This window comes from Trichechus manatus, unplaced genomic scaffold (genome assembly GCF_000243295.1).
Source record: "Trichechus manatus latirostris isolate Lorelei unplaced genomic scaffold, TriManLat1.0 scaffold00004, whole genome shotgun sequence".
Taxonomy (NCBI): domain Eukaryota; kingdom Metazoa; phylum Chordata; class Mammalia; order Sirenia; family Trichechidae; genus Trichechus; species Trichechus manatus.
The window spans coordinates 13977585-13995171 of record NW_004443940.1 but is presented as its reverse complement, the minus strand read 5'-3'; the positions used below and the strand labels follow the sequence as shown (position 1 = coordinate 13995171).

At 41.5% G+C, this 17587-nt stretch overlaps 1 protein-coding gene and 1 long non-coding RNA gene across 4 annotated transcripts in view; one reads left to right on the top strand and one right to left on the bottom strand.

Moving 5' to 3' along the window:
* Positions 1-395: 395 nt before the first annotated feature.
* Positions 396-17587, top strand: part of LOC111820944 (uncharacterized) — a 34624-nt gene continuing 17432 nt past the window's right edge. For all 3 annotated transcript variants that reach the window (XR_002824444.1, XR_002824443.1, XR_002824442.1), the window contains exon 1: positions 396-5884. This is a non-coding gene — a long non-coding RNA (uncharacterized LOC111820944). The remainder of the gene's footprint in view (positions 5885-17587) is intronic.
* On the bottom strand, positions 7571-15859 carry BMP10 (bone morphogenetic protein 10). Its single transcript, XM_004369249.2, has 2 exons — positions 14630-15859; positions 7571-9091 (listed from the first exon to the last, which is right to left on the bottom strand). The coding sequence occupies exons 1-2, from the start codon at positions 14961-14963 to the stop codon at positions 8151-8153; spliced, it is 1275 nt and encodes a 424-aa protein (XP_004369306.1). The 5' UTR covers positions 14964-15859; the 3' UTR covers positions 7571-8150.

The following is a 17587-nucleotide window of genomic DNA, read 5'->3' as shown; positions in this document are numbered from 1 at the left end:
TCTCTCTGTCAGTTCTGGAGAAAGGTCCTTGTCATCAATCTTACCCTGGTCTAGGAGCTTCTCAGCACAGGGACCCCCCGGTCCAAAGGACACACTCCTCTTCTGGCACATCTTTCTTGGTGGCACGAGATCCCCCTCCTCACAACTTGATTCTCTCTTTTATATCTCAAAAGAGATTGACTCGAGATGCAGCCTAATCCTGTAGATCAAGTCCTGCCTCATTAACATCGTACTGTTAAAAAAACCAAGGAATGCCTGTGGATTCGAACTGCTGACCTTTTGGTTAGCAGATGTAGCGCTTAACCACAACGTCACCAGGGTTTCCCATTAACATCATAGAGGCAGGATTTACAACACACAGGAAAATCACAGCAGATGACAAAATGGTGGACAACCACACAATACTGGGAATCATGGCATAGCCAAGTTGACACACGTTTTTGGGAGACCCAATTGAATCCATAACATTGATTGCCAGGCATTTCTTCCTAGGCACCTCTGGGTGGAATTGAAGTGCCATCCTTTGGATTAACAGCCAGCAGATTAACCGTTTGCATCAACCAGGGACTCTGTGAGCTTAACAATGAACATAATGTCCTTTTTACCATTTTGGGGGGATTAGGGTCAGGTATAAGATCCAATCCAGGATTGCACATTGAATTTAGTTGTCGTATCTCTTTAGTCTCTTTTAATCTATAACAGTTTCTCAGTCCTTCTTTGCCTTCTATTGATGTTTTTAATGAGCGTAATATAGTCACTTTGTGGAATGTTTTTCAAATGGGTTCATCTGATGTTTCCTTGTAATTAGGTAAGGAGCCCTGGTAGTGCAGTGGTTAAGCGTTTGGTTACTAACCAAAAGGTTTGAACCCACCAGCCACTCCCAGGCAGAAAAATGAGGCAATTTGCTTCAGTAAAGATTACAGCCTAGAAAACCCTATGGGGCAGTTCTACTCTGTCCTATAGGGTTGCTATGAGTCGGAATCAACTTGACAGCACCCGACAGCAATAACTTGGTTTGAGAACAGTGCTTCATGCCTCCCACCAAAGAATCTTAATTTGAACTGAATAGCCTAAATTCTTCATAAGATTCTCAACATCACATTTAAGAGTAAAAATGGATTGGGGTGCCCATGTGTTTCTGGGTTTTCTTCTTGGAAGGAGATGAGCTGTTTGGGTATGTGTGAATGGTCTGAGGAAGGTTAAGAGAGGGCCGGAGCTGTTTCTTGTAAACTGACAGTTCCAGGGAGTGAGTTGGAGATAATCACATAATCCATTTATAACCATCCAAGTTAACAAGATCGCACCTTCTCCAAATAGGCCCCTTATTTACAAATAGTCACTTCCCCTTAAAAGTGGGCTGTCGCCCTTGTGACTTGAGTCAAATGCAGTGAGTCTCATGACATGATATTCCCACAACACTACAAAGATCAATTCCCATTAGGAACATTATTAGAACTGGAAATGTGTTTTTTAAATGTATAATCTGAGCTTTGAAGATAATTTTTTCTCTTATTTTGTAGACAGTCTTCTCCCCAAAATAACTAGCAGGCTATGCCTGCCCAACTTGATCCCAGGTTGCATCAGTAGACATGGAACCTCCCAGAACAAGGGCGGCAGGAGTCCTGTGTCACTGTGGTAACAAATATCGTCAAAATAATCTGCAAATATTGCCTGGTCAGACCATACGTGGAGAGTGTTGAGAGCCATTCATAAATGCAATAATTTACAGGAGAGAATGGGTAAGTTGCTGAAGAATTCAAAATCAAGTCATAAGATTCATTTTTTGGACTTTTTTAGTTTAGCTTTGTCTTATGCCCCATCTTGGGTTTTCCGCTCCCGTTCCTCTATGACTAGAACTCTTGTCTCTCCCTTATCAGTTCTCATCCCATGACAAGGGCTGTGCTCCCCTACCGACACATTTGCAAACGTAGTCTGCAGCCAAGATATTGGAAGATTTCTTCCAAAAGAGGTGCAAGATGGCTATCTGGTTGAAGGAAGTTTAGTTCACCTGGAGCTCTCTCTATGCTCTTCAAATCCTACATTCTGCTATGAGAATGAGCTTTCTTCCAGAACAGCAAGTGGAATCTGCCTGTCCACCATGTCTTCTACCCCTCAGGTGGCAGGTCTAGCCCAGGTACAGGTCTTCCCTCTGTTTCCATCTGGCTGAAGAGCCCAGTGTGCCTGGCCATGTCCTCAGACACACACCACTGTGGGAACAGAGACGCTGAGAGAAGAGAGCTGCCTGCACACAGGAAGGGCAGCCAGGAAGATGGGGGATTAGACATTCAAGTGCAGCCCCAAGAGTTATGAGCTGGAAGTCAGGAGGGACTCCATGAGAGACCTGGGCTCCATAGAAGGAAGAACTTTCTAACTACTCTGCTTACCTTTATCTCTCCTCAGTGACTTGTTAAACTGAGTAGAGTCGAGACCAAACCCCAAAACACATTGCAGTCAAATTGATTCTGACTCACAGCGACCCTATAAGACAGCGTAGAACTGCCCCATAGGATTTTCAAGGAGCAGCTGGTGGATTCAAACCGTCGACCTCTTGGTTAGTACCCGAGAGCCCTCTAAAAATGTAATAGGTGCCCTTAAAATGGTAGCAAGTTACCTTCTCACTACCAATATTTGCAGAAAAGCTGAAAGTACTTCGGTGGGCTGCTGAAGGAAGTGGGGCACACGAGATAATTTTTAAAGATCCCTTCTAAGCCTGAGATTCTATGAGGGTCAATAATCAAATGTTAGTGAAATTTTGCCTGAGTATTTTTCCTAAAGTAATTGCTCGCTAATCTGTCTTGTTCAGAATTCAAAGAAATGTTTCTCAGTGGTTGACAAAGAAGAGTCAATTTCATTTTCTATGTATGTCCCCAGAATTCATGGGATTCATACAAAGTCGTGTAAAATGGGAGAACCTTACATGTTTCTTGATGTTGTTACATCAACAGAATCCCACACTCCAGGGCTACTTGGTGAGACCACTTGGAAGCTAAAAACAACTTATTATTTCTTCAGGTCATGCTCTACTAATGCAGCAAAACAAAAATTGGGGAGTTTTATTCCATCTGGATATACTATGTAGGGGAAATGTAAAAAAAACAAACAAACCAAAAACAAAGGGCAAAACTCAGATTTCAACTCAAGGAAAAATTAACTTGCAAATATTATCAAAATAATTTTTTCCATTTATTGAACAAGATGACTTTCTGAATGTACGCATTTGCTTTATGAACACAGAGTAAAATATTTATTTCCATCTTCATTTTAGTCTAGTGATCACTACATAAATTTAGACATAGATAATGGACATGCTTTACACAAGAACATGCGTGGGCTTCGGTTAATTTGGTGTGTCCATGGTATTAGGTGATTTCCAGGCTTTGTGGAAGTTCATTAGGTGGGCATTAGCACATCTGCCCCCATGACCATCAGGCCATGAGCTCACAAAACCAGTGCTCATGAGTGATAGAAACGTGCTGACCACAGCAAACAGTTATTTTTGATGGGGTCATTAACTTAGGGAAACCTTTCTGCACCTAGAAACACCCTTCCTTTGCTGTTATTGTACAATGTTGTCTACTTCCCTTCTGGCTAATGTGTGACATTAAATGTCCTTGTTTGGGGGCAGTAAAATGTATGACATTTCCTTTTTCATGTGGGCTTGCACAACCGCGAAGGCTAAATATTACCAATGATGACTCTGTGAAAAGATCCACAGTCTTTAAAAAGGGCAACGTCCCTTCTATGTTGCAGATAAATAGAAAGAAAAAAATTTTTTTTCCCAGAAGTGTTGCTTGGCTTTTGGGTCTGTTGATGAATCCAGTAAGAAGTAATATGTAAAATCTCTTCATATGAAAATAACTTTTTCTCTAAGAATACAGATTCGAAAGAAGACCAAAACATTTCTTAACAGTTCTGGAAAAAGTTTTTTCCATTAATTTCCCAGGCAACAAAAATTATACAAAGGGAAAGAGCTAGACACATGGAGTCTCACTTTTTTAGAAATTACTAAATTAAAATTTTGGCCATTTGTAAAGCTATTAGTAAATTTAAATGGATTTGCCCAATCGGACCTCTGAATTGACAGGGTCAGTGAAGACAATGGATAGAGGGGGACGCGCTCACTTTGCAGGACAAAAAGACCCAGTTAAATACTGACCCAGTTCCCTGAGTAGTACTCATATTCCCTCAAAGTCTTACAATATTTACCTCTCATGGATATGCCCTGTCTGAATGTTTGGGGCCTACAATAAAATGACAATGTCAGTTTATGCAAGAACATGATCATTTACTGGTTAAATATTTTTCGGAATGCCTACATTTCAGTTAACACTGTACAAATCAGTAAATATCTTAAGGGACTCACAGCATGCCTACAAGACACAAATATACAAAGTTATGGCAAGCTTATGGCAAGGCTCCTTAACATAACAGGAAATGTACAGGCACAGAGATGAAAATATAGGCCATCTATTGTAAATGAGCCATATTTTTGACAAAGGATACTATCTGAAAAGCACAGAAGAATATTTTATCCAAGAGGGAATTACAAACATAAAAATAAAATATCTGGTATTCTACACTATATTACAAAAATAAATACAGCGATCAATAAATAGGAGGAAGCCCAGAAAATTTCACATGAATATTTGGGTTGTTGGCTGCCAAAGCCTCTGTTCCAACTCCCATCAAGGATTGTTTAGCTTTATGGATTCCAGTGATGATAACTCTGCTGTAAAAGACTGCCGTGAGGCCTAGTGGAGGGTCTATGGCCAGAGGAAGACCTTGGTAAATTCTACTTTCCTGAGAATCTGACAATTTTATAGTTTACTATTAATGCAGTGGGGTAGAGGACTTGCAGATGTACTGTGAGGGGTCTGATAGGAGATGGGTTGGAGGAGACCAGGGAAAATTCTCTTTATGATTTATGTATTTCTGGTTTTTGATGAGGAGAAAGCAAAAAAAAAAAAAAAAAAAAAGGATGTAACTAGTAACATTTGAATAACCAATATGGGGCTCTATACATTCACTTTCCATACAGAGGAGACAAATTATAGAAATACAGGTTTACGTCTGGACTATGGTAAAAGGAGAAACATCTAGGCTATGCAGCCTAATCGTCGATAGCTTAGATTTTCACCTCTCTTAAACAGTATAGTGATAATAGGTGCTCACAGCAAGCGCTGACTGGGCGCTCTGGCGAGCCCACAGAGGGTTTGGGGGAAGCAAAGGCTAGCATGGTATTTGTGTTCTAATATCAGTGTGTGCATGTCAGTGGTGTGCTGGCTCAAATGGGTTTTCAAGAGCCCGTGATTAAATTTGCAGGAATTTTGCAAGCCATTCAACTTCTCATTGGTACTTGAGATAAGCCATGAATTTTGATGTCAAATGGGAATATTCACGTCATTGAAACCTACAAATCAAGGCTTTTTTTCCCCCCAGAGCACTATGGAAAACATTTACCAGCACACCCCTTTCTTATATTTTCAACATAAAGAAAATTTTACTTGATTTTTATCTAACCAGAGCTAGCCTATTCAGCCAAGGTTTTACTGTATATCTATTACAGTACCTTTTGAAAGGATAAGAAGTACCGTAGAGTATACATCGTGTACCATGAATTATCAAAGATGCACCACATTCCTTTGAGGGCGCTAAGCTTGGCTGTCCAAAGCCAGTTGCACAAACACACACACACACAAGTTATTTTATATGAAGGCTATTCCATAAATGAACAATTCCGAGTTCCTTGGCCATCCCAAATTGTCAGTTTCTGTATACATACTGATGGTTGAAATTCCACTCTTCCAGGGACACTGAATTCCCCCGGGACATTACTTCTGGACACCAGTGGGCAATGAAGGTACAGAGCTGAGGTCAAAATAAGGTAAAATGTTCTTCAAAATAGTTTCCCTCGTCTCCAATTTCTAGTTCAGTATGAGTTGTAACTCCAAGGGGTTTGTGAAAGGGAGGCTGCTAGTTTCCCAGGTTTAAAGAAAAATAAAAGTGCAAGACTTCTTAAGGAAACATTCATTGGGATGAGTGGGGGACAACGCACTAGAATTAGAATCCACATTCCCGAGTCTAGCATGAACCATCCTTGTTGCCTTCCTGGAGATGTGGGAATGTTTGGGAACTGCTCTGCTCTGGTTCCTTTGGCACAAAGCCCCTGACCCTGCCACAGGTGGGGCTAGGGCTGGAGCCAGGGTCTCAATGTCCTCACAGCCCCCCGCCTGTTGTGTACACCATCAGACCATTCCTGCCAGGAACACTTAACACTTCCCAGACCCCAGCCTGGGCCAGTTCCCCCAATGGGAAGGCTGCAGAGTAAATATGACCATGGAGCAAACCTGATACCAAAATTCAGGCCTCACTGTCGAGTCATTTGCTTGCGAGTCCATTTATTTGTTTTTGTTTGTTTAAATGCATTATTTTAAGATTTGGTTTTCTTTTTCTCTTACTTGTGTTCTTCATGGGCAAAGTATTTCATAAAGGATAGTATTAAAATCAAATCAAATTAAATATCAAGGAGGAATCTAGAAATTAGAACACTAACCCATTTCATCCTGATAGCAGCTTCTTTTGTGTCCCCTTCAAGCCCACAGCAAGGGCAGTAGAAGTCAATGAAGACGGGGGCATAGGAATGGGAAGAAGACAAGAGGCACTAGGGCAAAGAAGAAAGAAGAGAGGGAAACAAGGAAAAGGAGCAAGAGCAGAGGTGCAGAGGCAAGAGAGAAATATTAAGAAGTGAAGAAAAATATTAAGAAGTGCATAGTCTAACAAACAGGTCCCTTCTAAGTTTCCTCCCCCTGGCCTTGAATAATTTTATTTTGTCCAAAAGATTGAATTCCCTGGTCAGAACTGATTATAATTTTGCAAACATATCTGAGGATGGTATCTATATCCTTTGCCTCTTCTTCCCTTCGAGCCCCCTCTAACCTCCTCTACCCTCTGCAGCAATAAAGGCCAACACTATGGCCTTGTTTTCCTGTTGTCACAGGAACAGATTTCATCCTGAAGTCCCTGTTTTCCTTTCTTGACCAGGTTCTGCCCTCTAGAACACCCTGGTCCTTTGTGGGTTCACTCCTTGCTGATGTATTTTTGAGGCCCATGTTGCCTCTCAAAGGGGTTTGGTTTCTGTATCAAAGAGCACCTCCCCTCAAACATGCAGCATCCTTCACCAAGCCCTGCTGCTCTGAGCAATGGCAGAAATTCAACTGGCAAAAGCTACATTTCCAACAGTATTTAGGATATGTAATACTCCATTAAAAAAAAAACAAACTGGTTGCCAGTGGGTTGATTCCAACTCATGATGACCCCATGTGTGTCAGAGCAGACTGTGAAACATATTGCCAGACCTCTCTTCCGAGGTGGGTGGACTCAAACTGCCAACCTTTCAGTTAACAGCTGAGCACTTTAACCATTTGCACCACCTAGGAACTCAGTATAGGGTGTTAAATTGTTGTTGTGTGTTGTAGAGTTGATTCCAACTTATAGCGACCCTATAAGACAGATAGAGCTGTCCCATAGGGTTCCCAAGGCTGTAACCTTTACAAAAGCAGACTGCCACATCTTTCTCCCTCGGAGCAGCTGATGTGTTCGAACCACCGACCTTTCACTTAGCAGCCTAGAGTTTAACCATTGTGCCACCAGGGCTTCTTGGGTGGTTAAATACCTGGTACAAATAGTCTTGACATAAATCCTACTCAGAGAAGGGGTGATTGAGATCATACCATTGGGTTTTAATCTACACACGTTTGAGCGAGTCATCTACATTTATGGGTCTAATCGGCCTATGTATAACCAAAAGATATTTATAAATTCATGTATGTACACATATACATATACAAATATTATCTTTTGATACTATATTTCTGTTTAGGGGTTGTTATTTCCAAATTTACATAGAGGACAAGTAGAGCGGGCTTGCCATTTGCTGTGAGAGACAACATTGCCAGAAAACGGCAAGTCAAAAGAAAAACAGATTGGAAGGGACCAGAGTGTAGAGCAAAATATGCATTTCCTACAGCCAACTGACCTGTCCCTTCCCCTAAGGCAGTAAGCCTATATTATCTGTACACCCTCATTAAATAATCGCATTAAATAAGAACACAATATACACATTTACAGTTGTTAAATAAGCCACAGGACTCCTATCTACAGCCACATTCAGAGACTGCCATGCCTTCATATTTAAACTTGTAGGTGACGACACCCTTGTCTAAATAGAGGATGGAAATGGGCTCTAGCTTCGTGGGCACACAGCAGGCTTTGGAAGCCTTCTGGGAATTCTTGAGGTGGACCAAGGCCTGGATAATCGCATGCTTTGTGGGTGTGAGATGCTCTGCCAGGGGGTAGTTGCAAACACCTCGGCATTCGTAGGCTTCATATCCAGGCGGAGCGATGATCCAGGAGTCCCACCCAATCTCCTTGAAGTCGATGTAGAGTGGGGTCCTTTTGCAGTAGTTTCCCTTGGCGTTCCTTCTGATTCGGGCAGTGGAGTCGTAGATGATGTTTGACCTCATCTGCAGCAAAGCTTCTTCACCGGGGCCACTGGAAAAACCATCCAGGCCCAGGCTGTCCAGCTCCAGAAGTTGCTCATGAGCGATCATTTCGTTCAGTTCCTCTTTCAGCTCCTTGTCACTACTTTGGTCATCAGAAAACACGATGAGCAAAGGCACATGCTTATTCTGGGCACTGATGTCTATTTCTAGTTGTCCCCTGCCAGGATCCTCGGCTTCTTCATGTCTGCTCTCAATATGGACTTCCAGCTGGTGGGAGGATAAGCTTGACTTTTGCCAACGTCTGATAGCATCTGTGACATCAAAAGTCTCCCACTCACTGTTGGTTCCATAGATCTCTCCGGACACCAAAACCAGCATGTTTCTTTCACCTCCTCTGTCCTCTTTGTTCTCTAGTACTTCAAAAATAGTAATTTTCCTGTCCACTCCTTCGTATATCATGCGGTCTCTTTGCACCAGGGTGTACAGCCTGAGCTCGGCCATGATGATCTCTTCATGGTGAGGGATGGACATGTTGAAGAGGAGAGGATATTTCCGGAGACCATTAAAACTGGCTGGTTGGGAAAAAAGATCTGTCCAAAAAAAGACAAAAATTAGATTTTCAATATGTTTCCGAGAAAAACAGCTGCTTATTTATGTAATAAGAGGGCCTATCCATGCAGGAAGCTTAATAGAGAAGGAGGAGGGGAGAAGATCAACGAAAACAAACACAATGTTAGCATCCTCTGATACATAAAATACCGAATGGTCAATGGTACAATGCTGAACTGACTTAGGCTGCCAACATTGAAATGGAAAATGTCAGGCTAATGGGTAAGAAGAAACTCATCCAGTCTTGCTTGAGTAGCTTATCAGTCATAGAATTGCAGAACTGGGAGGGACCTTGGAGACTGTGAGGGCAAGCCCCCCGGTTTCTAACCAGTGACTAACCATAAAATGGGAAATGTGATGGGTGCTCTTCTCTTGAAGCTTTTCAGTGACGAAGACTTCTTGGCTTTTCATACATGTATTTGTAAGGGGTGGAGATCCCCACACAGTTGACTGAACACTGATCTCCCTGAAAACTTCCATGTACACTCGACTGCTAACTGAAAGGTTGGCAGTTCGAACCCATCCAGAGGCTCCAAGGGAGAAATACCTGGCAATCTGCTCCTCTAAAGATTATAGCCTAGGAAACAATATGGAGCAGTTCTGTCTTGTCACATGGGGTTGCTATGAGTTGAAATTGACTCAATGGCACCTAACAATATCAACAGACCAGGAGCTGGCGAACTATGGCCCATGGGCCATATCTTGCCCACAACCTGATTTTCGAAATAAAGTTTTATTGGAACACAGCCCAGCCCATTTGTTCTGCATTATCTATTGCTGTTTTTGTGCTACAATGGCAGAGTTAAATAGTTGCAATAAATAACAAATGGCCCACAAAGCCTAAAATATTTACTATTTGGCCCTTTATAGAAACAGTTTACTGACCTCTGCTCTAGAAAACAAAGCCTAACAAGGTCAACAAGACAACCATAAACCAGTGAGGTCACAGCATTTGATATTCGGGTGTGTGGTCCTCTATAAGGTAGAATGGGAGAAAATAAACCTTGGAGATAGGTTGTCTTAGTATTATACCCCTAGCATCCGACATGGAATTTGGCACATATAAAACACTCAAGAATGTTTATTAAATAACCTTTTAAAGGTTCTTTAACCTTATAAGCACACTTTCATATACTATCATGTTGAATTTCTATCTGATAATTTTTCTTTAAGTCCAAAGCCCCTGTGCATTTGTTTCAGGTAATATGTCTACAAGGACTCCCTGAAGCCATTTGTCATCAGATTATCAAAGGGATCCATGACACCAGTGTGTTAAGGACCACCAATCAAGGTGTTCTCTGTCATCCTTGGCAGTGTTTCTCCAACTATATACCTAATTCATGACTTTTATTGGGTCCCTGTTCTAGATTATACTCTTTAATATTTTTCTGTAGCTTGATCTGATTATTTTTACATTTACTATCTCTTTGACACTTGCCCTAATCAACAGAATTCATGAAATGAGAGGTTTGATGTGATTGTGATAGTTTTGTGTTTTTTTTTCTAATCCACATTAATAAAAATATAGAATGATTTAAATAAGACAGCTTCCTCTGGGTACCACCCAAAATCATCTTTCCCACTGCTAGAGGGAAATACTGGCTAATGGAATGTATTTAAAGTCATTAGCTTGGCTCTCAATACTGGCCTATGGAATGAATTCAAATTCGTTAACTTGTCCCATTTGATGGCTAGTCATTAGTTGGAAAACTGAGGGCTTGCCCACATAATCTCTAAGGCCCCTCCCAGTTCCATAATTTATGACTGATAAGTCTTAACCTCTTGATCCGCCATAGATCCTATTCATCCTCTATAGTGCATGGGACACTGCAATTACTCAGTTAATATTTGTTGAATGACTGAATGAATTTGTAAACCCTCCTGTTTCAAGAGATTGCGCTCTTCACCACTTGCCAAGACACTCCTTTGTTTTACTGTATTTCACATCTTTGGATATGTTCTGACCCTTTGGAAAGCCCTCTTGCCTCATCTCCACTTATCCAGTATATGGCAAGACCCAGCTCTGATCCTTCCCTGTTCCACGATCCCTCCCTCACTTCCTTATCTGGAAGTTCATTCCCCTCTCAGTGACTTTCGCACTTACTCTCTAAATCTCTCCTTTGACCTTTTAAATTTACATCCTTGTATTTCAGTTGTCTTTTTATGAATGGATCTTCCCAACTAAATTGCCATCATGCATCAGGTACCACTGCTTATACTTCCTTTTATGCCTCCAACCTATAACAATGCCTGTAACAGAGGCAGTGCTTTAAGAATATTGATTAATTGATGATCTTGGACACCAGACCAAATCGATTGAGGGGCTTGATGTACGTCCTTAATATATCATCAAGCTCTTGGTTAAGAAGCAGAAATAGTTTGGGAGCTTTCCACCCACTATAAGAATGGAGCCGACTGACCCTCCTTGAACAGGGAACATGAGAAGACCAAAGATGGAGGAGGAGACTAGTTGTTCCATGAATAAGGGAAGTGTAAAATGCAAGTTCACCATGGTGGGAGGAAGGGATTACAAAGGAGCACAAGGCAACTGTTGGCAGTGATAGAGATGTTCACTATCTTGATTGTGGTGGTGGTGTCAACAGGTATTTACATATATCAAAACCTACCGGATTATACACTTTAAATATGTGCAGTTTATTGTATGTCTATTATACTGCAAAAAAGCCGTTTTAAAAAAATGAGTTCACTGTGAAGTTCTGTGCATATGAAAATGGAGAAAGTAATAGATAAACTGAAAAACCAAACTTGTTGCCGTCAAGTCGATTCCAACTTATGCGACCCTATAGGACAGAGTAAAACTGCCCCGTAGGGTTTCCAAGGAGCAGCTGGTGGATTTGAACTGCTGACCTTTTGGTTAACAGCCACACTCTTAACCTCTGTACCACTGGGGGAGTTGAATTTCAGGGCAAGGGAACAAACATTTGTTGAGCTGATTTAATATGCCAGGTACTTTGCAAATATTGTCTTATTTAGTTCTTACCGTGACCCCTAAAGTGCAGGTATTGCTGCTCTGTTCGTTTTACATTGGAAGACATTGAGCCTCAATGCAGAGATCAATGATCACAAAGTAAAGATATAGCAGTGCTAGGAATCCAAGGCATGCTTTTGCCACCTTGGAGGTAGATACTAATTAGTTAGGTTTGAAGTTTTTTGTCCTAATCTTCTAGGGGAGTTGCATTGAGCAGACCCAAAGGGTCAGAAGAGACTCCATAGCAGCCAACGGGGAGGGCCTAGGGCAGGATTCTGGCCCCCAGGACTGCACAGACTCCACTTACAGACTAGCAGAGGTGCGGCAGCTGGGTTTCCATTGAGAGAGATGCTCCTGCCCTTGGTAATCCCTAGTAATAACAAATTCTGCAAACTCCACATCCTGACCTGGATCAACCAAATCCTGCTCGGGAGAAGTAAGAACTGAAAATGGTCCTATTTTTTCCAAGGCATGCAAACACCATTTTCCCACTCACACCCTGAGCCAGGCACTTAGTGCTGGGAAGTGTTAGGAAGGGTTCCCACAGAAGGAAGTGGTTCATTTTTGTTTCAGACTCACCTCCAAAAGGAACCTGTAAAGCCAGTTGGCCACTTCCACTAGAAATATGTTGCTATTACAAATTTTGGAGGTTGGCTAAAATTTATAGGCAAATGGTATCTCAGGTACTAAGCAATATTTACTCAAAATTTACTCTAATGTTAGAATATTAAGTAATTCATTAATAATAACTATGGATTACACCTCAACATAAAGAAAACAAAAATCCCACAACTGGACCAATAAGCAACATCAAGATAAACGGAGAAAATATTGAAGTTGTCAAGGATTTCGTCTTACTTAGACCCGCAATCAACAACCATGGAAGCAGCAGTCCAGAAATCAAAAGAAGTATTGCATTGGGCAAATCTGCTGCAAAAGACCTCTTTAAAGTGTTTACAAGCGAAGATGTCACTTTGAGGACTAAGGTGAGCCTGACCCAAGCCATGGCATTTTCAGTCGCCTCATATGCATGCAAAAACTGGACAATGAATGAGGAAGACCAAAGAAAAAGTGATGCATTTGAATTAGGGTGTTGGCAAAGAATATTGAATATACCATGGACTGCCAGAAGAACAAACAAATGTGTCTTGGAAGAAGTTACAGCCAGAATGCTCCTTGGAAGGGAGGATGGCGAGACTTTGTCTCACATACTTTGGACATGTTATCAGGAGGGACCAGTCCCTGAAGAAGGACATTATGATTGGTAAAGTAGAGGGTCAGCGAAAAAGAGGAAGACCTTCAATGAGATGAATTGACACCGTGGCTGCAACAATGGGCTCAAGCACAGCAACAATTGTGAGGATGGCGCAGGACCGGGCAGTGTTTTGTTCTGTTGTACACAGGGTCACTATGAATCAGAACCAACTGGACACCACCTAACAACAACAACAAACTTTGTTCAGCACTTTATAGCAAATGGAGTACTTTCTTACCTCTTTTGAGTTGCTCAATTGTGTGACGTGGGTATTATTATCCCCAATTTACAAATGAGGAAATTAAGGTTCAGAGAAATTAAGCTAATCCTTCACAGCTACTAAGTCAACCAGCTCTCAAAATTCCAAATCCTGAGATATCTCTTTGCCACTGCCCTTCCTGCTTTCAAAAACATCTGGCCACTGTCAGTCTAAACCCTCTTTTATATGTGCTTAATGACTATAAAAGCATAATTGGCAAATATTAAAGAATCAGCTTCCCTAGACTCACCGCTTCTACCTAGATATTGGCGGGGGAGGGAATTGGCCAATTAGCACCACATTAAACAAGGGATTAATTTGCTATCCCATTAGATTTAGTTACTGAATTCAAAGACCTGGGTAGATGAAGCACTTTTCCCACCAGTGTTGTAAAGCCTTGTGCATTGTCCTTCATAAAGACACAGAAATGATAAGCTGGATCATTAATTGGGCCACGTACACGTCCCAGAAACTATAAACAGTGTTCAAGAATATGCATGACCCATCAGACACAACCAAACTTTAGGAAGAATCTCCAAAATGTAAGTTTTCATCCAGTTTTGGGTATTCCTGAAATAAACTCACAAAACGGAAACGCACCCAGAGTTTGAGTGAAACGCAAATCACAACTTTTTGGGTTTTGTCTGTTTTCATAACTTTGTTATAAGTCAAAGTTGAAAATTTTGTAGTCAATTTAAAGCCAGAATGGAAATTGAGGCCCATCTGGTAAATGACAAAGGCTAACATTAATTTTCTCTATTACTTGGTGCCCAAATTAAAATTTTAAAAAGATCCAATTATGAGGTCAAAATGGTAGACTTTCTATGGCTTTGGATTAAAAGATTTTCTTTAATATCTTTTTAGGTTCTGAAATGACCATATAAGGGTATGTGTAGACCAAAATCTGTATTGTAGATGCTCTCGCCCTTGTGTATATCATTCCCATGCATTACAAATTTACTTAGCGCTTCTTTAAAAACCCAAGCCAATTTTCATTGGTGAAAATGTAAACTTACCTTCGTTTTTGAAACTCCTAATGATGTTGGCAGATGGCATGGAGGTCCGATCTGTTGCGAATTTATTGTAGAGTTCCAACATGTACTCTGGTGGGTCAACCTTGGCTGAATCCTGCATAGGAATGTCAGACAGGTTCAGCGTCTTGAGAAACTCATTCTTCATGCTCTGTAACAGTGTGTTAAAGTCGACACCATCTTGCTCTGAGAAGACATCGTCGAAGAGGGGCATGTCTTCTTCCAGAGGCGACTGCTCAAGGCTCATGATGGGGCTGCCAGAAGCCAAGTGAGCCGCCAAGCAGAAGAGAGCGCACAGCGGCAGGGCCGGAGAACCCATGACTCCGTTGGAGCCCCCAGCCCAACCAGGAAGGTTTAGCTCTCCTGCGCTCTAAGTGGCAGTTTTATCTGGTGGAGCGTAAATGTCTCATGTCATCAGAGTTGACAAGTTTGGAAACTCTTTCGCTCTCTCTCCCTCCCCCTACCACTCTTCCTCTCCCCCCAAAAGTCAGGTTGCAGTAATTGGATAACAAAATCCCCCATATGGGCCTAACCTTTCTTATCTCTCTAGTGTAAACTTGTGCACCAGATTTTGTTTCTATCTTGAAATCCCTTTTTCTTTTAATGAGCATTTTGTAAACATTTCCACATTCTGACACTGACTGAGAGATAGGACAATTTTCTTCTCGCAAACGCTTTGCTTCTCCTCCTTTCAACTCACTTCCTTTGGCAGGAATGCCTAAGCTCTGCTTTTATTCATTTCGGTCTCACACATGCAGTATAATAGGTATTAAGAATTGACAAAATCCACATAGGTGCTGATACATATTATTCAAGGGGTGTCACTTACACCCACGCATAAACATTTTTGAAGGAACACCAAATACCCAACATCTCCAAGTTAATAAGATATGAATCCATGTATATAAGTTTTTTAAGCAGTGCAATTTTAGAAACAGGAAAGCTAAACTTTGTGCTCAATAGCCTTTTTCCCACAGATTTGATCTGGTTAAAATGGCTTCTGAGAAATCGTTGCAAGTACTTAATTATAATAGCAACTAAAATTTATTACGTGTTTCCTTACAAACAGCTGTTGTGCTAAGTGCTTTAAATAAATCATGTAATGTGCTCCTAATAATAACTCTATTATTATTCCCATTTCATATATGAGTCATCAAGGTCAAATAACTTGCTAGAGGTCACAGAGTTACAAAGTGATAGAGCCAGGATTTGAACTCAGACAGTCTGACTCTTAGACAAAAAAAAAAAAAAAATACTTCTCCACCACTATTCCACTAGACTAGGGTGTGGGCAGCAGTGCTGGGAGGTTAACGAATCACCAGGCCATGTGTGAGCCAGGCAGTCCACAGCGCCAGGAGGGAGGTAGCAATTTGCAGCCCATGCAATGAATTGTTAATATGCCCCAAATCTCTGCCAGCTCCATTCTGGCTAAATCAAATTGATCATGAAATGGCTCCAGCAAAAGCTCGGCAAACAACATTATAAGGCCGATGAACATGCCTAGGACTGAGAAAAAGGGTAGCACTGGTTGTGTCTAGTTTACAAAAGACAAATCAGTTTCACCTTATTTTCTAACGCTACTTAGTGGCAGTGGCAACCTTGATGTGGTCCGGTGGCTCTGGGGACAACTCCAAGGGCTGCTTTTCATACTGAGGCAGTGGGACTGGTTCTCCCTGACTTGCTCAGTCCACTGCTGGTACAGTTACTGAGACACCCTGGTGCTGTGTTCAAAAGGGCACGTCTAGATATCTGGTATACTGGAATACCCTCTTCATTTTCGAGTTAAATTCCCCTACGTTTACCCCAACAGGTTAATGACAACATCTTCGCTTTGCTTTTCCTCTTCAGATTCTCTAAGGTTTGTAGTCATGTTCTGGTTCATTCCCAGCCAAAAATGCAAAATTTTATAGCAATGTATTGAATTACCATAGAAAGAATTATACTTTGAGGAAAAACCCTTCCTAGAAATTATCCATTCGTTCAGTGGTTAAGAGTTATATTCAATATTTCACTTTACTTAAAGTTTCTGCTCCTATTTTAAAAAGACAATTGTGGACTGAAAATAGATTATACCCTGAACAGGCCCACAAGTGAGCTCAAGGGCCGGCAGCCACTCTGTGGGTGATGCATTTTAGCAGGAACTTTCTGACAGCATACCACCAAGGCCTACCTATCACGCCCTGCATCAAGACCAGCACCTGCTTATCTTCACACGCACAGAGATGTCATCGCACACTCCAAAACTCTGAATGGCAGGCATGTGTGTGTCCCTGCTGCCGGACAGCAGAGTAAGTGCTGGTACTTATAACCGGGACACTGGCTTCAAAGTTCAGGAGCAGAAAGGGGCACCCCACATTGCAGCGTTCTCATTCTTTACATTCTCAGGGGTTAAAACAGGTGACTGAGACTTCGTTGGCTTCCCTCTATCTGGTGTTAGAGGAACTATGGGGTTTCTCCAGCAAAATGTTTATGCCTTAGGCCGATTAAAAGTTAGAATAGGAATAAATACATTGCAATGGCTACAGGTTTTTGAAATGCATGTTTAGTAAATGTCCTTAAGCCCCACACCTGGATTTCAAGCATGGAGGAAGGGGACAAAAGCTTCCCCTCTTCTAGGTCTGGGACACTTGACATCTGTATCCCCATGATTTTCTCTAGAACCTTTTAGTAAATTTCATCTGACTGTAAAGTGTTCAAATACCTCTACATTCCTTCCCCTGTCGTGAATTTTTTAGACACAATTGATTCTATCACTCATTATTTGGGCAGCATGAGTAATTGCCTAATTTGGCAGCAACAGTTAAATCAAAAGACATAGAGCATTGGGCAAATCTGCCGCAAAAGATCTCTTTAAAGCCTTAGAAACAAAGATGTCTCTTTGAGGACTAAGGTACCCCCGACCCAAGCCATGATATTTTCAATCGCCTCATATGCATGCGAAGG